At 40.4% G+C, this 21,225-nt stretch overlaps 2 protein-coding genes across 6 annotated transcripts in view; both read left to right on the forward strand.

The window, feature by feature from the left end:
• The window catches only part of kif13a (kinesin family member 13A), a 39,740-nt gene extending 26,168 nt beyond the window's left edge, over nt 1–13,572 (forward strand). The window contains exons 27-40 of one of the 5 annotated variants that reach the window (XM_085292306.1): nt 892–991; nt 1,074–1,200; nt 1,302–1,357; nt 1,439–1,563; nt 3,179–3,355; nt 3,474–3,566; nt 3,640–3,792; nt 3,915–3,992; nt 4,096–4,146; nt 4,239–4,323; nt 4,398–4,549; nt 6,259–6,423; nt 8,545–9,751; nt 11,918–13,572. In XM_085292306.1, the coding sequence (XP_085148432.1) occupies nt 892–991; nt 1,074–1,200; nt 1,302–1,357; nt 1,439–1,563; nt 3,179–3,355; nt 3,474–3,566; nt 3,640–3,792; nt 3,915–3,992; nt 4,096–4,146; nt 4,239–4,323; nt 4,398–4,549; nt 6,259–6,423; nt 8,545–9,751; nt 11,918–12,051 (2,703 nt within the window). In that variant the 3' untranslated portion in view covers nt 12,052–13,572. The remainder of the gene's footprint in view (nt 1–891; nt 992–1,073; nt 1,201–1,301; nt 1,358–1,438; nt 1,564–3,178; nt 3,356–3,473; nt 3,567–3,639; nt 3,793–3,914; nt 3,993–4,095; nt 4,147–4,238; nt 4,324–4,397; nt 4,550–6,258; nt 6,424–8,544; nt 9,752–11,917) is intronic. The other 4 variants (XM_085292307.1, XM_085292309.1, XM_085292310.1 and 1 more) reach the window with 4 other exon arrangements.
• A 1,998-nt stretch (nt 13,573–15,570) lies between these two features.
• rbm24b (RNA binding motif protein 24b) lies at nt 15,571–20,995 on the forward strand. The gene is made up of 4 exons (XM_085292312.1): nt 15,571–16,287; nt 16,401–16,524; nt 16,715–16,769; nt 19,397–20,995. Exons 1-4 carry the CDS (start codon nt 16,120–16,122, stop codon nt 19,755–19,757), a joined length of 708 nt encoding a protein of 235 aa, XP_085148438.1. The 5' UTR covers nt 15,571–16,119; the 3' UTR covers nt 19,758–20,995.
• Nucleotides 20,996–21,225: the final 230 nt, after the last annotated feature.

Raw genomic sequence — 21,225 nt, forward strand, 5'->3', positions numbered from 1 at the left:
GCATGAAGGACACCAACCGATGTGATCACGTGTTTGTGACTAGGCCTTGTGCTGAGGGCATGAGAGGCAGGAGGTCCCTGCCGACTAAAGAAGCGCTTTATTAAACAGCATCTGCATCAGCTGCACACGTGGATGTATTCTGATGTGTTGTGATTACCAGTCGCACCAACAACTCTTTGGCATCTCCTAGAATAAAAACGAACAAATTACAGGTTCACCCTGAGCTTCCGGGAGCAGCATGTCTGCCAGAATCTTGTCCCACCTTCTCTTGCCTTTCCCCTCAGGTTTTGCGCACTAATGCTACTGTTTGCTTGTCACTACTGAAGAGCTGCAGAAGTAATACGCCTCAATTAATCACTTGGGCATTGCATGGCTGCATGATTTACAGTACTTTGCATTGTGAGAGTGTGCTGATTGCAGAAGCGTAACATGATTGGCTCTGAGGTATTTCGGGGATTGGGGATGTTGCAGAGGGGAATCTACTCTCTGCTGCTCTGTCAGAGAAATACTTCCCATGTATTCAGGTAGGACTTTGGGGACCTTTGGCTGCGTGCGAGGAGGTGCATGCAAACGAGTGTGAATGATGAGTGCGATTGCAAAAGCGGGATAAGGAGAGCTTTTGTGTATGTGTTTATTTAGTGAAATCACATTTGTTTTATTGCCAGAATTGGAGAGCTTAAGACTTTTACTTTTTAACATCTTGGGTTGGGTAAAGCTGTTACTTTTCCAAAGTATTAGCTGGGGGTGTTTGGGAGCAGTTACAGTATTCCCTCAGAGAAATCAGCCCAGTGCACGCTCATCATCCACTGGTAACAATTCACTCTGCCCTGTAGCAGAACCTTTGCTTCACTGAGCCAGCTGGCATTAATTCAGCTCTTTGTTTGGTTCCAGGAAGAGGATCTCAACTGTGTTAGAGAGCGCTGGTCAGATGCACTAATCAAACGTCGGGAGTATCTTGACGAACAAATCAAGAAAATCATCAACAAACAGGGTGGGTTTTAGGCCCTGATCACAAGATTGCTCATTTTTTTAAACATTTCTTTTTTAACTTCTATCCTTCTCACTGCATGTAGAGAAGTCAGAGGAGGACATTGAGCGTGAAGCTCGGCTGGTGGAGCAGTGGGTCGGGCTGACTGAAGAGAGAAATGCAGTGCTGGTACCTGCACCTGGTAGTGGCATCCCGGGAGCTCCTGCAGACTGGTGAAAACAAGCAAAACAAAACATTCAGAAATGAAAACTTCTTGTTGCCTTTTATTTAATTTTATTTTTGAACCAATACCCTGTTGTTCAACTGCTTGTAGGACTCCACCTGCAGGAATGGAAGCTCACATTCCTGTACTCTTCCTGGATTTAAATGGTAAGGCAGACACATACTTTACTTCACAGACTCCTCGCTGGCTTCACAAATGCAAACGGCCTTCTTTTTGTACGCCACCAGCGGATAATCTGACAGTGAACGAGCAGCTGACCGGCCCACATGCTGCAGGCGTTAACTCTATACTGCCCAAAGAGCACGGCAGCCAGTTCTTCTATCTACCTATCATTAGGCACAGTGATGAGGAGGTAAGTAACAACGGTTACTTTACTGCCCTCTCCTGGTCAAAAATACTTTAACATTATTATTTTTTAATTGAATTGAGTTGAATCATAGACAAAAAAAAAGATTAAAGTGTTTCCAATTTGGTTTCTCTTGGCAACTCAGAGACTCTATGGAGGCCCAAAACTGTCAAAAAATAAAAATAATAATAATAATGATGCATTATTATTCTTTTGCCTTTTCCCTTTACTTACTTAGAGAAGCTCACAGATATCCAATAGTGTAATGAATGTACTGTAAGTAAGTCAACTCAGTAGAGTATTTTTGTTAAACATATAAATTTGTGTGTCTTTGGTTTTACTATGGCTCCATGTTAAATTATCTTCATTTGTTAAATTGCTGCTATAAAGTTTTTCTCCTCACATAATTGCACAAATTGACACATAAAATCAGAATCAGAATCAGAATCAGAATACTTTATTGATCCCTGGGGGAAATTATTTTTTGTTACAGTGCTCCATTTTAAACCAACATTAAGACAAGACAGACAATACACTAACTAAGAATAGTACAATATATACATATACATACATACATACATACATACATACATACATACATAAGTCACTTATAAATAAATATTTGGAAAAGAAACATGTGTAGCTGTAGCAGCAAACAGTGTGTTAAGTGGATGCGTTGTACAGGGAGATGGCCACAGGCAGGAATGATTTCCTGTGTCATTCAGTGGTGCTTTTCGGTAATCTCAGTCTCTCACTGAACGAGCTCCTGTGACTGACCAACATGTCATGGAGTGGGTGGGAGGTGTTATCCAACATTGTCTTTATCTTGGACAGCATCCGCCTCTCCGACACCACCTTGAGGGAGTCCAGCTCCATCCCCACAACATTGCTGGCCTTACGGATCAGTTTATTAAGTCTGTTGGCATCTGCGACCCTCAGCCTGCTCCCCCAGCATGCAACAGCATAGAGGATCGCACTGGCCACAACAGACTCATAGAAAATCCTCAGCATTTTCTGGCAGATGTTGAAGGACCTCAGTCGCCTCAAAAAATAGAGACGACTCTGGCCCTTCCTGTAAAGTGCTGTGGTGTTTTTAGCCCAGTCCAGTTTATTGTCAATGTGTACTCCAAGGTATTTATAGTCCTCCACAATGTCAACACTGACCCCCTGGATTGAAACAGGGGTCAAGTGTTTCCTGGTCTTCCTGAAGTCCACGATCAGTTCCTTGGTCTTTGCCACGTTGAGCTGCAGATGATTCTGCTCACACCACGTGACAAAGGAGTCGACCACAGCCCGGTACTCTGTCTCAAGGGTTTTAGGGCAACTTTTTTCCTACAATTATGTGTGCCTAATTGGATGGGTTGCAGCATGTGTGGTAGGAAGTAATTAAATGAAATTAATCTTTATTCCTTTTTGTGTGATGTTGAGCAGGACTAACCCTACAGTAATCGTTGCGCTAAATGCTGTCTAAATGGTAATTAGACAAACCCAGAGCTACGGTCCACGTATGCCATCGTAATCCATGTGTCTCCCTGTGCTGTCACAAAACCACTGCCACACATTCTTTCTATAGATAAATGTGAAATTAAATAAATTAAACACAAGTTTGAAATTTCATTAGGTGTCAGCAGTGTGCTCCTGGGATTCATCCATTCATGATTCTGTTCACCTCAACCGGGTCACGTCGCCAAATGAACGCATCTACCTGATCATTAAAGCCACGGTGCAGCTCAGCCACCCTGCCTCCATGGAGCTGGTGCTCCGCAAGAGGATTGCTGTCAACATCTACAACAAACAGGTTAATACTTGAAACTCTAGATGTAACCAAAGGAGGTTAGCCCAAAGAACATATTAGGCTTACAGATGTCTGTCATGTTTTAATGATCAACATAATTTGAATATTTTTTTTCTTACAGAGTTTCACTCAGAGCCTCAAGAGAAGAATGTCGCTAAAGAACATGCTTTACTCCTGCAGTGTGACTTATGAGATAGTTTCCAACATACCAAAGGTATGCTTCTGTTTTATCAGTGTTTGGAGTTTAACTTCTCTTTCTAAGCTTCCTTCCTTTTTTTTTCTTCCAGGCTTCGGAGGAGCCAGAGGAGAGGGAAACCTTGGCTCTCATGGCTGCTCGTGGGGACAGCGAGGAGACTCAGGATGGAGAAACTTACATAGAAAAATACACCCGGGGAGTTCTGGAGGTGGAGAACATCCTTAGCCTGGAGAGGCTACGACAGGTAACCTACGCAGTAACACAATCTAATTTAGTAAAAAATGTAATTTAGTGTACATCATAATCATTAATTATTTAGGGATGATGTATAGAGATAAATTTGCCTTTGTTTAATGGTCTCTGCAGGCTGTGACAGTGAAGGAATCACTCGCTGCCAAGGGGAGACACTTAAGGAGGAGTATCAGCACACCAAATGTACAGCAAGTAATTAAAGAAATCACTCACTGCATGTCCTGCTGGCCATATGGAAATAACTTGACTATAAAATTATACACATAATTTTACTGTCCTATTTCTTGTTCTCCAGTCTTTATGTAGTAAAACAGACCTGACTGGTTGTGAAGATGAAGACTGTAAGGTGCGTCGGGCTTCTTGTTCAACGTTTTCTGTAACTGTCATGCAAGAGTACATTTGTGTGATGACTGTGGTCTGTTGTGACTGTAATCACAGGATCACTGTGACCGTGTGGACAGCACCAACTGTAATCCACAGGACGGCTCCCTTTGTACCACACCCATTAAAAAGGAGAGTTCAGGTAACCTCAGAAAAAGCACGTGTGTGGAAGCGTTCCGTTCTGACTTAGAGTTAACACCGAATGTTCCCATACAGGGTTGGTTCCAGACAGTTCGACCTTTTTTATTGCCAGCCCCTTTAAAGTCCTCTCCCCACAACCTCCTAAATTCCTCAAGTCTCTTCTTCCTGTCAAAGAGGAAAACAAGGCCAAGAAAGTTCTTGAGGCCCGGCCGCTGCTGGGACACGAGGTAAGGAGGATGGAGCTGAAATCACTCTAAATGGGTGGTGTTCATTTCTGTGGGGTTTTTTTTGCATGTTGCTCCTTTTGCCATTGCACTTTTCTTCCAGTTCCACATTTCCATTTTGTCAGATCACTGTCGGAATTTCACCACATCAAGTTACACTTTCAAAACATGTTTAGTATAACGACGCTGACAAAAAACACAAATTGTCCGAAGCTGCGTGATGACATAATTCACTTTGTTGTTGTCACTTTATTGAGCAGAAGGTGCGTGACACATAGGAGCATGACTTCAACTTGACTAAGCTGTGCTGTGTTATGTCTCATTTTATTTGTGGAAGTTGAATTTCCGGATATTTTTGTCACTGTTTCGATCATTTAAACTAACACTGCACATTTGTTTTCTTGAAGTGGACTAAGAGAGGTGTAAGGACTGAGGTTATATCAGGAATACTGTGGTTCGCAGATAGATGTTTCTACAAACCCAGTTACAAAGATTTTTGGATGCTGTGTAAAATGCAAATACAAGCAGAATGTGATGATTTGCAAATCTTATAAGACCATATTTTATTCACAATAGCAAAAAATAAAAACCATCAAGTATTTAAACTAAGAAATTCACCATTTTCAGAAAAAATAAGTTGGGATGGGTATCTCCTCTTTGCTTAGCTACAATAAGTAAATGGCTGGGAACCAGAGAGACCAATTGTTGGACTTCTGTGGAGAGGACTGTATATAACCTTCAGCGCTGATAGTCCCTTTAAAGGTACCAATCCCATAGGCGCTGATTCACCCCCATACCACGAGACACGCTGGCTTATGAACTCAGCACTGAAAACAAGTCAGCTGTTGCCGTTCCTTTTTAATCCAGAGGATGCAGAGTCCATGTTTTCCAAACATGGTCTATTTTAAGTGATCTTTGTCCCAGAGAGACAGCAGCGTTTCTGGACCATGTTCACATATGGCTTCTTTTTGCAAGATAGAGCTTTAACATCCATTTGTGGATGGCACAGGGAGCTGTGTTCCTCAGCCCATGCAGTGATTTCTGTGACATGCCTGTTTTTAAAGCAGTGCTGCCTTAGAGAGCATCCAATGCTGATTTTCAACCTTGTCTTTTTTGCATAGATTTTTCCAGATTCTCTGAATCCTTTGGTTGTATTGTGTACTGTAGATGAAGAAATGTTTAAAGTTGCTGCCTTTAAATTCAAAATGAGCTAATTTTTGTCATGCAATAGTAAAATCCCTCAGATTAAACATTTGACATGGGTTGGGTTTTTTTTTTGTTCTACTATGAATAAAATATGAGTTTAATGAGATTTGTAAATCATTGGAATCTGTTTTTATTTACATTTTTCAGTTCCAACTTTTTCAGAATTAGGTTTTTAACAATCAGCATAAAAGTTCTGAATGTATAAATGCAGGAGTACATAAATAGCAGTAGTCTGTTTAAAATGGTCTTATGCATGTATTAAGTGTGAGCAAGTGCTTAAGATTATACTTGTTCACGGGGCATGAGAAAACGAGTGCAAGAAACTACACAGGCTAACTGCTCACCAGTGTTCTCTAATAAAAAGTACTGTCCCTCGTCCTTAGTGCACTTCAAGCATTGTTTTTGTGAAATGTTAAACTGCATGGCACTAATGATATAACTGGCCTGCCCAGCTCCATGCATGCTGTGTGTGTGAAGTGTGTGCTGTTGTTCTGACCCATCTGCAGAGCATGCGCTCATGTGTGGACAGCCCTGCACTGCTCCCCCCTCCCTGCCCCTGGCGCCGACCCAGGGCAGGCAGCGAGGGCCACTGCAAGCCTTCCACCTCCACCTCCACCCCCACCTCCACTCCCACCAGCAGACAGCTCAGCCACACACTGCCACACACTGCTGTAAGTGTTACACTCTCCACTGAGGGTTACTCTAGGAGTTTTGCACAGACATAACACATGCTGACGTAACAAGTAGTCGGTGTGCTGTAAGTATCGCACTCACAACTATACACTTGTCCTTTTGCTGGGCAGATAATCCGTGAACTGACAGCATTTACAACAAGAGTCATCTTCATTGGCTCAGTAATAACATAGCATTAGTCAGGAAAGCTAGTTAGAAATAATAGTATTTAGGTTGCTACTAACCTGGTAGAAAAAAAAGTGTTTATATCAGTTCAATACTTTGGTTAAAATATGTAATACTGTGATATTAATGGGGTAATACTTTTGATTATAATGCAATACATGCAACACATCTAATACATGCATAGAAAATATTAAGATTAATAGCATAGTAGCAGTTTAAATGCTACTATGAGCCCCAGATTACCATCAAAATCACAAGCTGAAATAAGTTATGACCAAATTTTAATACTTAGGTAGCTGAAAAAGCAGAGCTTCATGGGTTTTATGGGTTGGCACAAATATATGTTTTTGGAGAAAATATTATGATATAGTATAGTATAATTTCTAAACAGCCGCATTCAAATATTCAGTGAAATGCAAAAATATACTATTATACTGTACATTTTTTTGGCTTTGCCTGTGTAAACCAGGAAAATGGATTTAAAATCAAACAACCAAGAGAAAATCGAAATGCAGGCTTTCAGCTTTAATTTAAATTAAAAATAAATTTTAACTAACTATTTAGGAATTACAGCCATTTTCATATACATCTATTTCCTCAAAATTAGTTTGTTAATTGACTGAAAAGTAGTTTCATGTTTAAAGGAGGGTAATTGTGTGATTTCAACACAAACTGAGCAGACATAATATCAGTTGTTGAAACTGGATTTTATAGCTTTTCATTGTCATCATCCCCAAAGAAACGTCAGTGTAATTCAGGGAGGTCATCATTAGGCTTACAAACTAAATAAATTTATCAGAGAGAAAAACTTTTGGAATGGCCAAATGATTACCATTGTTAAAAAAGATCTCAACAGGATCTAAATACCTGGGAGACCACGGAAGACAGCTAAAGTGCAAGACCACAGGATTATTGTTGTCAAAGTCTCTAATCAGGAGACACCTCCATAAATGTATATACAAAGGGTTTGCAAAACAGCAAAACACTAAAGAACCAGAAGGTCAGATCAGACATGTCTAACATCTAAAAGAGCCTGTGCAGATCTGAAAAATTCCTCTGGTCTGAAGAAACTACAATAAACTTTTACCAGAATGATGGGAGGGTGAAAGTATAAGATGCATCCTCAGTCATCCAATCCCAGTCTAGCTTGGATGAGTGACAAAACGTTTCTTCCCCTGAAGAAATGTCAAGATGAACAGACTTTATGGATCATAAGAAAGAGTTTCTTTAATGATGAAATCAGTCACCTGATCTCAACCAAACAAAGCATGCTTTACAATTAATAAATACAAAAAAGAAGGCAGAGAGACCCACAAACAAGCAGCAGCTGAGGTGGCTGCAGTAAAGACCTAGCAGCGCATTTCAAGGGAGAAAGCATTTCGTGATGTCCATGGGTTTCAAACCTCAATGACTGCAAAAGTATTCAAAAGAATCCTCATATTTAAAATGATGTTGGTTTGTCCGCTTAATTCTTATAATTTTAAAATTTAGAGGACTGTATATACAAATAACTGTAATTCCGACGTTTGTTAAACCTTTTGAATTAAAGCTGGAAGCAGGCACTTCAGTCATATATTAATTGTTTCATTTAAATGGCGGTCTACAGAAATACACAAATTATGTCTTTGCCCAACAAATCGTGGACCTAAGTGTAGAATGAGTGGTTTGATAGGTGTTTAACTTGATGGGTCACGTTAAAGGACATGCAGCATGTGAATGCAAATTTAAAGCAGCAAACACCAGTAAAGTTATCAAAGATCAAAGAAAAAAGTGTCACAATATTCATACATTATGCTCTGTTCCATCATTACATTCAACCATTTTCATTGTCTCCAGTCTCTTTCTGTAAATAGTCTTCACATAGGCTATACGTGCTGTAACTAACATCAGACCTGGTGTGTCTTTTGTCCCGCTGCTCTTCTTTTGATCGGCAGGACTCTGAAGACGAGGAGACGGATGTGCGCATGGCTCTAAGTCTAAATCGTGGCTCTCAGGACCAAAGCACCTTACAGCCTTACATCCCAGAGGACTTTGCAAACTTTGAGATCTACAACGCCACTCTGGAGAGCCAGGAGGGGTTTCGCTCTGACTTGAAGGGGAGCCGTTGTGGAGGTGGGAGCAGCGAGAGAGAGGTGTCGCGAAGCCCCACGAACAGCAGTTGCACTAGTGGTTACTTTTCACACAGTGCCTCCAATGCCACGCTGTCTGACATGCCTTTCAGTGCCAGTGAGAGCTCTGACCATATCAGCTGCACCTCCAGAGATTCCCATGACCCTCTTGGCTGCCCTGTTGGAAGAGGCGGCACCCGAACCAAAAGTGTTTCTGCGGGGAGTGATGCTCAGCCACGACCTCTTTCGGCAGATGGGGTTCAGGACCTGCTCATCCATTCAGCCTCCTCACCTATCAGTATTCCTAATTGCACTGATAAGCCACAGTCATTCCCTTCACCAAACAACTGTGTACTCAGTACCAGCCAGGAGTTTACTGACTTTAAAGGGGCTGATGACAGCGTTGGTGTAGCTGATTTGGAACATTTTACACAGGGATGGGGGGAGGAGGGGTTGGAGGTTTGTACAAACGAGCAGAAGAAAACAGTCGATGTAGAAACACGTGACACTGACAATCAGCTCACCTCTGATGTCTCTGGTATTCTTAAGACATCTCTTCCCGAAAAGACAATATGCAAATATCCTAATTATGAAAACGCCGTTAGTGTAGGTGTGTCCTGCCCTAACACAACAGTGTTTTGCACTTCAGTCAGAGCCCCAGTCTCCGCCTCTCCAGCCCAAATAAATCTTGCTGCATCGGTCCCACCTCCACAATCGCCATCTCTACTCACATCGTTACCTACAGCCACGTCTTCAGCTCCAGCTCTGCGAGCAGGAGGAGAACCTCCCATTCAGGAGCCAGCCCAAGGGGATCTGCCCCATGGAAGTCCCTGTCCCAGTCCAAATCCCAGCAGCGCCGAGCCCTCTGGAGACTCCAGTGGGGATGAGAGCACTCCTGTTGCTCAGCTTCCTGACTGGATGGCACCTGGTGAGCAGGTGTGGGTGGGGAAGAGGAGAGGAACGGTCCACTATGTGGGAGGGGTGGAGTTTGCCAAGGGGATCTGGATTGGTGTGAAGCTGGACATGGCAGTGGGTGAGTCCATTTAAAACTTCTGTTTGTAGACCCCCAAGAAAAGTAATTATTACAGGAAAGAATGATTCGTTTAAACAGTCTGAATGTTCCATATATCTGATGTCCTGTATTCCTTAGTCAAAAACTTAATGATTAATTTATACATGTTGTCTTTAAGGCTATGCAGTTATTAACAGCAATATAAATATAGTATTTATTAATCCCTTAAATACTGGTGTCAGTCACGGCTAACGCACATGTGGGGCTATGTGGTGAAACAAAATCGCTGTAACCCCCTGTTGACTGTCTATTAGAGGATTAGAAGAGCGACTTACAGGAGAGCGAGGTTTGCTTTTAGTGGTGGGATTGTTAATCCACTCTGACTGGTCCATTAGTGTCAGCAGGCTGTTGTTTCTAGGAAACAAAACAAGAAAACAAAAGCAAAAAAAACCAAACACTTAAGGCCTGTGCACTCAGTGCCAAGCAGGAAAGATCTCAAAGGCTCTGTTAAAGGCTAATGGATAAACATAGTGGAGCATTTAGCAACTGGTATTTCTCTTTGGTCTGTTTTGGAGACAACAAACAGGTGAACACAAACTTCACATGAATGCTAATGATGATTTGGGTTTTCTGGCTGTACAAAACAGGAAACTGTCTGTGCATCCAGTTTATACGTTGTGCTTAAAAATGTATTGATTGGCTGTGATAAGTCAAAACTAACGAGTTAGTACATTAGATAGATACGTCAAAATTTTGAGATAATAACCTGAAAAGTTTGCCTTGAGGATGGCAAAAAATATTTCTTTTTAAATAGCAGAAACAAGCTTTCGTAGTTTTCCATATCAATCTCATAAGGGATCTCATACTTTTGAGGGGGTTTCTGTTGCCCCCAAGTGGTATACAAGAGGAAAAGCAGGGGGGGAAAAGGTGTCTTAGTTTTGATGTGTTGTAGTCATCACAGACTGACTCATAGTCTAGAAAATGAGTCAGACTGTGACAAACAGCAATAAACCTGTGACCCCAGGGCAGTTTCCACTTAATATACTGTACGTATCATATAACATGTGGGTTTTTTTCTGTGTGCTACCCTGTTACTAATAAAGCTGAAACACAGCGTGAATGTTAGTAAAACAGGATACAGAAATTAGTAAATCCCTATATTTAAAAGAAAAAAGCACAAATACATTCTATATTCTATAAAATTCTATAAAAATTGCACATTTTGCTTTTGATGCCAGTAAAAAAAAGCCAAAGTTTTGTGGGTTTTTTTTTTTTTTTTTTTTTTTTTGCAAAGCAGGCAAATACTGTAGTAATACAAACTGTGTATAAATTACAGGGAACTAAACCTGACTGAGAGAGGAAGAAAAAAAATAAAAAGGAAGCTAAACAAACATCACATTCCAGTAAAGGCAACACAATACATACTGTTGACTCATATATCATCCCGGAAAATGCAGAGGCGATTAGGTAATGAAGAAATGGGTCCCAGGTCCGGTAGAATAAAAAGGGTTTATCCTTTAATGGTGCAGAAGAGCTTCAGATAGAAAGAGTAGGACACCTGTCAGTGATCCACTAGACCAAGATAGATTTCCAAGCACAGCGGAGCAGAACGTGCCAAAAGGTCTCTGTAGTGAAAATAGGCCATTACATTAAACTGTTGAACAATTGTGATCCAAACCTGCTGGACACAGTGCCAGCAGCAGACAGACGTGTAGAACGAAGCATTTAATACAAAGCTCAGGAACACATTTTTAAAAAGTCATGACATCAAAATGTGTTTTATGTCCATACTTGATATAAGATTTCAGCTGCTCAACAGTCCAGCCTTCATTTCACAATGTGTCAAATGCTCTGAGAGAGTAGCAGGTCTGGACTGCAGAGGTGCTACTTTGCACTTTTTTTTATTAAGGATCCCTGCAGTTGCATGTGCAGATTCTTCTTCATCTTCTTCTTCTTTCGGATCCTAATCCACATATTTTTTTTCCTGAAAGACCGCTTTCTGGAAATGTTTTGTTGGCATCAAGTTTAAAATGACTTTTTTTTTCTGAAAGGCTTAAAAAGTCTTTTTTATTCTGATTTTATTTACATTTTACTTGTTTTGTAAAACGTGTTTGTAAGAGAAGTCTACATTAAAAGTGATTAGAAGTGAGCCATAACTCCTCTAATAAGTTATGCCTCATCCTATAGGTAAGCACAATGGGACAGTCCAGGGAAGGGTGTACTTCCGCTGTCCCCCAGGCCACGGCGTGTTTGTGAAGCCATCTCGTCTCACCAGAGGACCACCCTCCATGGACACTGAACCGCAGACTCTGATCAGATAGGACCCAAAGAAGGACGCATTTTCCGGGGAGTTGCAGGGATCTGAGCGTGGTCCTCAGATCCTCTTCGGCCTCCCTTCGTATTATCTTTTTGACCACTCAATTCTCTGAGCTGAAGGAGTCTGTGCTGTCTCAAAGCATATCTTACCTGTGCATTTAATGAAGGTATATCCTAATTATTGTTCACTGACAACAACAAAAAAAATCACTATGCACATATCTTAGTTTTCTATATGGTGATATTTTTATAGAAAACTTTAATCTGGGAGTCTTTATACAATATTACCCACATACTTTTTGTTACATTGGTTCTGAACACTACCGTATTTTTGTAAGGCAATGCACTCCAGCCACCCCCCAGCTCCCCCTAGGCTCATAATGGAGTAATCTGGGATATGAAGATTAAGAATGTACTACTGTTAATAAACATTGATATTTACATCAATATGAAATATCAGGGCTAACCAAAGAACTTCGGTTCCATATCTGCTGTTATGAGTTACATGTTATTTTTCTAATGTGCGTATGTGGACGTATTTGCTACAAATCGATGTGTCCAATTAAAGCTTAGTGCCATATCTCTAGGAGTAATGCCACATACCCTGAGCATGAGACGAATCTGCAAACCCGAGTTGCAGTTAGAAATGTTGCTGTTGACGTACTGTAACACTGTGGAGGAAATAATCCCCATCCATCCAGCACGAAACTGTTGGTGTTCGAATGCTTGCACTGGAAAGGATTCTTGGAGAGTTTGTTGACTGTCTTCCACGATGGACTGATGAAATATTTGCAACCGATGAACTGTGTGTCAACACTAGATGTACAAAGCAGCTAGGTTTTGTCTGAGGCTGGTTATACTGATGCCTTATTGCCCTGTTTCTATAAAAAGAGGCACATAAGTCCCAAAATACTCAGTAGTTATAACCATAGCTGTATGGATCAGAACCTGTATGTATATTTTGAAACCCACAAGTATTCAAAATGCCATCCTGCCTTGCTGACTGACTGATTGAATGCCTTTTTAGCGGATGTCCATCTCCATTTTACATGCTAACAGACTGATGAGTGATGCTACACCTTAAAAGGTACTCAATAACTCAGTTTTTCACATGGAGGATTGAATAAAGGGGCGATGGACAGCATCGGGTTAGAGAAAATTAGCTTAGGTATGAAGAAGAGTTTCCTACAAACGTGTGTTTTATCAAAGCAGTGAACTGTGGAACTGACTAGAAATAGGTAAATATTCAAGCTGTAATTGCAAGTAAAAGAAAGAAACCCAAGAACCTTACTTTAAAGAAGAGAACAAAGCTGCTCTCCCTAAAAAGGAGTTGTAAATAGAAATGTATTTGAACATACACTATTATAATGTACAGAATTGTATTTATAATGTATCTTGAATTGTTTAATTGGTACAAAATGTTCTAGAATAGAACATTTACAATCAGTGTATGTGTTGACTCTTCATTCTGCTCATGCATGCTAACCTAGTGTATTTACCTAACTAGTATATGCAAGTAAATTTGAAATTCAGGATTCAGATGCAGGAAAAAAGAAAAAACAAGAAGTTACTTTTAACCACTGCATTTATCTAATGTAGCGATACCTTCAGGCTGACAAACCTGTTTCCTGGATGTGTATATATATACATATATTAAAATGTAGTCTAATATTAACTTCTTTTTTTTTCAATTAAAAAAAGTCTGGTGATAATGTAGGATTAGCCAGCAGTTTGTGTTTTTAGTTCCGTCCTATGCTGGGATGTAGTGCAGTTTTAATATTTGGAATAGGAAACAGCAACAGTATACAGCAATTTACGTCCTTGCAAAAAGAAAGTTTTCACAGGACTCTATGCAGTTCAGTGAAAATCTAAATGCACCCTATGATTCAGTAGCTCTTAGAACTACCTACATTGACTCTACATTACTTTGGTAATGAGAAGGAGTTCATGGCCAACTCAATGACTGCAAGATGCCCAAGTCCTGTGGCTGTAAACAAACCCAAATAACCATTCCTCCACCACCCTTGTTCACGGTGGGAATGATGTGTTTGCGCCAATAGTCTGTGACTGATTTTGACCAAACCCAGCATTATTCAAAAGAACACACTAGCGTCCCAAAGTCTTGTTGTATCTTTAGTTAAAACTTTGTAAACATAAGCTGTGCTGCCATGTTCTTTTTAGAGAGAAGATGCTTTCTCCTGGCAACCCTTCCGAATTCTTCTTCCTAATTTCTAATTTTACTGCCATGAATTTTAACATTTAACATCCTAACTGAGGCCTGTAGAGTCTGAGATGTAGCTCTTTGGTTTTTTGCAGTTTCCCAGAGTGTTGCATGGTCTGACCTTGGGGTGAATTTGCTCACTCTCTGGTTAAGACCGTGGCGTTGTGTCAACACACATCTGATTGTTCACACACACCTGTGAATGATCTGTTAATCAAGTTAATCAATTACCCTCTTAATTACTATGGAAGCAGTGAGGGTGTACTTTGTTTGAAAACTTTCTTTTTCATATAACTGCACTGTTTTGAGATCTAAATAAGAATGCTATGTCTAAGGTGTACAGGAGAAGATAGCATACGGGTAATGAATTTACAATAATCTCATGTTTTTAAAAAAAAAAAACTTTCAAATGATGTTATAATAGAACACATTTTACTTTAAGATGTGCAGCATGTGTGAAATATCGCCAGGGACAATATAAACATCCTGGAAACAGGAATAAGTACGTTGCCCCCTTAAAATGATGAAGCCCTTTAATAGTTTTAAATCTTTCCAGCCTGTCTGTAGCCAGTGGTGTCATGTTTGAGGTGCTTTTAACCTACAGTTATGGTAGTCTGTTTACATACACTCATCACAGGCATGAGTGTCATGGTAATTTGGGGCTTTTAAGGATTTGTTTAAACTGTTCTTTTTCCAGGGTGGAATGATTTTTACAGCATACATATTTAACTATTTTAAACTGGACGCACAAGTTTGAATTTATTTTTGATTCTCTCAAATCTGAAACTTCATGGGCCTTGGCAAAGTTAAAAGACAAAAGTTATTAAAAGATTTAAGTAGGCATATGTAATTATTTGAGTGTGTGTATGTATGTATGTATGTATGTATGTGTGTGTGTGTGTATATATGTGTATATATATATATATATATATATATGTATATATATATATATATATATATATATATATATATAATATATATATTTTTTTATTTATTTATTTATTTATTTATTTATTTTTTAACCCTGTGTGGATTAGAGAAAATCCAAAAGAAGTTCAAACTTGTGCACCCAATTCTTGTTTTCTTCATTAAAGATGTATGCTGTGCAATAACTCCACCCTGGAAAAAAAAAAAAGTTCATGGAAGTTATTAAAAGCCCCAAATTACGACGGGTCATGCTCACTTCTAACCACAACTGTAAAGTAACTTCCCCAAATTGTTCCCCAAACAAACAAAAAACAAACTATTTTTAAAAGTGTCTATTGATGATTGATTCTGTTTATTTCCAATAGGAGGAGGTGCTATAGGGAAAAACCCCCCCACAAAAAAACAGCTTATACTACAGTAAACTAAGACGATAGTAAAGAATACATTATTTGAGCAAGATTTTCAGCTTTTTTTTTTTTTTGCACTTTCATTATGAACTTATTAAATTACACCCCAGCAAGTGCTGTGCACCCACGGACTGCACGAGTTTCCGGGGAGAACTGACATTCCCAACATGCTATTATTTCCCAGTCAACCCTAACTTATATATGAACATACATGGTCGAAGTAACTGAGTAACTTTATTCAGCTCTACGCTGCGTGCCCTTGTGACAGTTTCAGCAGTTGTGCGACAGTAGGGAGCCTGAACACGGTGTGGTGGTCTGGATCTGGGTGGAGTTAAGGATCCGTGTCACGCACACTGACAACTGGGAAGCACACACACAACAAACAGGTGTCTTCCTCCTCTTTCAGACGCACAGTCACACTTTCGGGGGGCCTCCTGTCCGCACACTGAACGCTCCTCTTTCCTTTATCTAACTTTTAAAACTCCCCGGAAATCATTTTGAAACACAGCTTTCACACAATGCACGCGGCACAGAAAGACACCACCTTCACCAAGATCTTTGTGGGAGGTCTTCCTTATCACACAACCGACTCAAGTCTGAGAAAATACTTCGAGGTGTTTGGAGAAATCGAAGAGGCCGTTGTTATCACTGACCGGCAGACGGGCAAATCCAGAGGTTATGGATTCGTAAGTAAATCTTGTAATTATATAACGATCCGGTCAGCTGAACAAGTCAAGTAGAATGCGCTGTTTCGCGTGCAGGAGTATAATCTCATGGAAAACGCGTTGTCCTAATTTAGGTGACCATGGCAGACCGGGCCTCTGCCGACCGAGCCTGCAAGGACCCCAACCCCATAATAGATGGAAGGAAAGCCAATGTGAACCTGGCGTATCTTGGGGCCAAACCCAGGGTCATTCAGCCAGGTGAGGGACTGGACCTCAGTTTTGTTTTTATTTTCTTTTACAATCGAATATAAAAAGAACTAAACTAAATTAAGCTAATTAAAGTTTATGGAAACAAATCTAAGAAAACTTGTAGGTATTTTTCTTCCTGGGTTATTTTTATTTTAAAGATTTTAAACAAATGTTTCACAATGGTCTGTATCAACTCCAGGCTTTGCATTTGGTGTGCCTCAGATCCATCCAGCATTCATCCAGAGACCTTACGGGTATGTGAAGCTACATTTTGTTTCTGTCACAAAAATCTGTCTCTATTAGAAATGCCCTTGACTATATTTTTTTCATTATTATTGTTTTAAACGTGTATTTATTATTGCCTCCATCTGTTTCACCCTGACTGATGACATGTGAGTGTACATGTGTGCCCCTCTGCTTGAGGTTGATTGTGAAGGAAGTGAGCGTTTGTCCCCAGCCACTGCAGGACTTGTCTTCATGTTGTCTATTTCTCTCTGATCTGACAGGGTCGGTAACGGTTAAAATAGCTGATGAAGTGACATGATGATTTGAGGAATAGCTGAGTCTGCATTGGGCAGAGCGCTAAAGTGTTACCTGTATACTCTGACATACACAAACGAACAGAAATGGTGACTAGATGCATGGAAATCTTCTCCTGTTGTTGTTTTCTTTGATGATTTTTTTTTTTCAGTTTTCCATAGTACATAGATTGGTGTGTGCCTTGTTTTCAGTATGATGTGGCGTTCAGCTTAACTGTGTGCTTACTTCTACTTGCAGTGGGGGGTGTGGGGCGTTCAGAAGGGGATTTTTTCATACAGACTTTTCCAGTCATCATAGGGAGTTATAACTCTGCGATGGGGTGTTGATTCTTTTTCCCGTTTTAATGATTGTGCTTTAGCCTGTGTTTTTATTTATTTATTCCTGGTTTCTGGTTAACATGAAGTTCACTGTGTTTTGTTGTCAAAAGGGGTTGGGGTTGACGATCACTCAGTGTGTTAATTTCAAATTCAATCCCCGGCAACAAAACAAACACTGGCCTGCATGTGGGAGTTCATTTTCTGTTTCCTTACCCATGATGCTGTGTTTTGTTTTGTTTTTTTTATTGGGTTTTTTTTTTTTTTTCAATTAACCTACTGCTTTCATTTGTAGCTTACATCTACAGGTACATATACTGAACATTTTCTTTCTGATCAGTCACAAATATTCAGTGGTTTTTTTTTTTGCCATTACTCAAGTGGTGTGTATGAGTGTGTTCGATTGCCTCCCTCTTTGCAGAAAGGCTGTGCTTTGGTGAAGTAAGTTATTTTTTTTAACAAAAAGGTTTCAAATTAAAGCTGGATCACTCTGCTGAAATTTTAGCGTTATGAATTCATTATTTTAGCTGTGACACATGAGTTTAGGTGTGCTCATATAGTCCCTGCAATATAGGGTGAAGACAAGAGCTCTTAGCTCATCTCTTAGGCAGCAGCTGTTGGCTACAGTGATCCGCATGGCCTCTCAAATTCAGATGGAAAAAAGGGAGTCACTCAGCAGCGCTGTTAATAATGTATGGCAGAGACGGAGCCGCTCGGCTGCGGACGACAGGTGGGACGAGCCATGCGCCCATGAGGCGTTTTGGTTATGTGCTGGGGATTACCCATGTGCCCTGGTGATTTACAATGCACCTTTATTTAGCTCTCCACTTGCAGGACGACAAAACCTCCATGCCCTCCTTTCAGTAGTCACACTTAAAGTCAGCTGTGACCTTTACAGCATTTAAACACTTTGTAGTAAAACCAAGTTGCGTCACAAAGCGAGGATACCAGCGTGATGGCTTCTGTCTTGTCAAGTTGAAAGCTGTTAAAGTAATTAGACGGGTCACGCTCAAAAATAAGCATTGGGAGTTTTCTGGAATCGATGTGCCTCTATAAGACAAAAGAGTTAGCCTTTGTTTCGCCTCCCATTTTCACTTATCAGTGGGGACACCTTCAGTCTGATCGTAGTGAGGTGTAGGCAGTTGTTGAGGAGAGCTCTGCCATGTGTCACTGAAGGAGAAGATCAGCTTGTCCTTTTGCGATGACAAGAGGAGCAAAAATAGCATGCAGCCAGCCTCCCTTGTCACTCAAGTTGGCCGTGCGTGTGTATTTGCGCGGGGTGGTGGTATGTCTGGAAGGGTAGAAGAGGTGCACGTGTCAGTGGATAAATATACTTTACACCTGCTCCTCGGTGTATTTGGTTAGCGTGACTCTGACAGAAGTTTAAAGTGGAGGCAAGTTTACCCAGATACAAAGGTTGTATGTTTCCATCATCATCAAATGGAGATGTCCCTTTATTACACAGTCTTGTTTATTTCTTTTTCAAACAGCCATCTGCACAACATGATACAGCTAAGCACCTACTTTTGATAAGATGCTGTATGGTTACTTTAACAGCTACGTGCAAAACAGTCATTTTTTTCTTTTTCTTTTGCGTTTAAGGACCTATTAACATGTGTGGGCATGCTTGTATGTGTGGTGTTGGTGTTGCAGTATGTGGGCAGAACCATGTCCATTTCTCGAACTGATATGTTGTGTTTTTGCGATAAGCTCGCATTTTGTCAAATATGGTTTTCAGTGAAGCGTTGGGGTGCAGAGCTTGGCTATGTCTTCTTTTAATGCCTCACTGTGTTTCAGATTCGGGTGCTTTTTGAAATTTAAAGCTACGCTTGTGTTTCTTTGTGGTTTTTGCTGCTTTTTAACGTTTCATTTCTAGGTAGGGTTTTTATTTTTTCCGTTAATGAATGGATTTGCTGTGTTCTGAGGACTGGACTGACATATTTGGCACCTGCTTTTCAGTTTTCCAGCGTTGGAAAGATGACTGACTGTGGCTCTGTTCTGACCCTGTGCATCTTTGTGTCCTACAGGATCCCAGCTCATTATGTCTTCCCTCAAGCCTTTGTCCAACCCAGCGTGGTGATCCCTCATGTACAACCGTCTGCGGCTACAGCAACAGCTGCCGCTGCCACTTCCCCATACCTTGACTATACTGGAGCAGCTTATGCCCAGTACTCTGCAGCTGCTGCGACTGCTGCTGCTGCAGCTGCTGCCTATGAGCAGTATCCGTACGCAGCTTCACCAGCACCGACGAGCTACATGACTACAGCGGGGTATGGGTACGCTGTCCAGCAGCCGCTTGCCACCGCTGCCACCCCAGGAGCAGCAGCAGCTGCTGCGGCCTTCAGTCAGTATCAGCCTCAGCAGCTCCAGACAGATCGCATGCAGTAAAACCTTTAAGACTACCTTACAGAAAGAAAAGAAGGGGAGGTGAGCTCTTTCCACGAAGAGGGTGAAGGGAGGAGATGCAGACAGATTGAGGCTGATTTAAAAAGAAAAGAAAGGTTGTCACTTCCAGGTTTTAACTAAGCAGAACCTCTACCAAAGAGCGAGAAGACAATGTTGAGACAAGTGAGGAATGTATATTTTATTCAAGTGAGATCAGTATTGGATATAAATGAATATTTAATATTTATTCAGCAGTAAAAAATTTGTCAGGTTAACTGAAGTTGACTCACTGGACATCAAGACAGCTGTTGCTGAGTTTTGTATATATGTTGCAGGGGTAAGTCCAAAGTGCATTCATGTCTTATGATCAGATTTCTTCCACGCTAATTTAAAAATCAGCGATAACACCTGGCGACAGTATGTTACACCTTCATGCAGTTCTCAGTATTGAAATAGTTTCGGACCATTTTTTTTCTTTTTGTTTCACAAAGCTATCCAGGCACTGATGGAAACGTCAGTGTTTATTAAGACTTTTTATATATATATATACACATATATATTATTGTTTGGAGTGAGGTAGATTAGAGACCCTTGGGAAAAGAAATCCCTTTTAAAAAGTATTTTTTTCTGCGGTACATAAGACAAAATGCTCTGGTGACAGCTGAAGCTGGTAAAAGCACTCGCGCGTCTTCCCTTTTAATCACTCAAGTATGTTCAGCTAAAGGGAAGAAACGCTGTTGAATGTGAATCTTTCATTTTCATAAAATGTTTCATCGTGTGTTTAAATTATGCTATTTATGTATTTATTATGGAGCCTTACAGCAATAAACCCTTTGTTTTCATATGTTAGTATAAAAGTCTACTGTGGAACATGTCCATGTGTGCTGCTGCATTTCTCATGATCAAGAGCATATGATGGATGTGAACGCTAGGCTTTGCAAAGCTGTCGTCTGTATAAAGAACAAATGATGAGTGGAAAGGTAGCAGTAACTTTAAAGTGTTTCTTTTTTTCTATACTGTTCTGTTGTTTTTATGTTGTCTAATAGATTAATAGCTCTTTAATGTCACTTTTGATACTTGACTAATTTGATAACTGAGAGGCTGTTTTTAAAATTGATCACATTTTATGTCTTTTGACATTAAAGGTTTTCTGATGCAAGAGCAACAGCTGTTGACCTTGTAATGCATGACTCAACTATACAGATATTTTATTTGGGAAATAAATCAAAATTTACCTTCAACTGTTTCTGTGTTCTTGTTTAATTGTTTGGCAGTATGAAAGAAGATTCTCCAGGTTTCTAAAAGGACGTTTAAAGCTGTTCTTTGGATGTTGGCTGCCTTTTGCTCTGTTCTCCATCAAGATGACTGTGTTTTAGGGATAGCTGTAAACACTCGCTGTTATCTCTCTCTCCTGACCTCTTCCATTCATACCGATGATGATTTGAACCCAAAACCTTCACCTTTGGATTCA

This window comes from Mchenga conophoros, linkage group LG11 (genome assembly GCF_057382185.1).
Source record: "Mchenga conophoros isolate Kocher_MC1m ecotype Shallow Benthic linkage group LG11, M_conophoros_male_GT1.1, whole genome shotgun sequence".
In the NCBI taxonomy this organism is placed as follows: Eukaryota; Metazoa; Chordata; class Actinopteri; order Cichliformes; family Cichlidae; genus Mchenga; species Mchenga conophoros.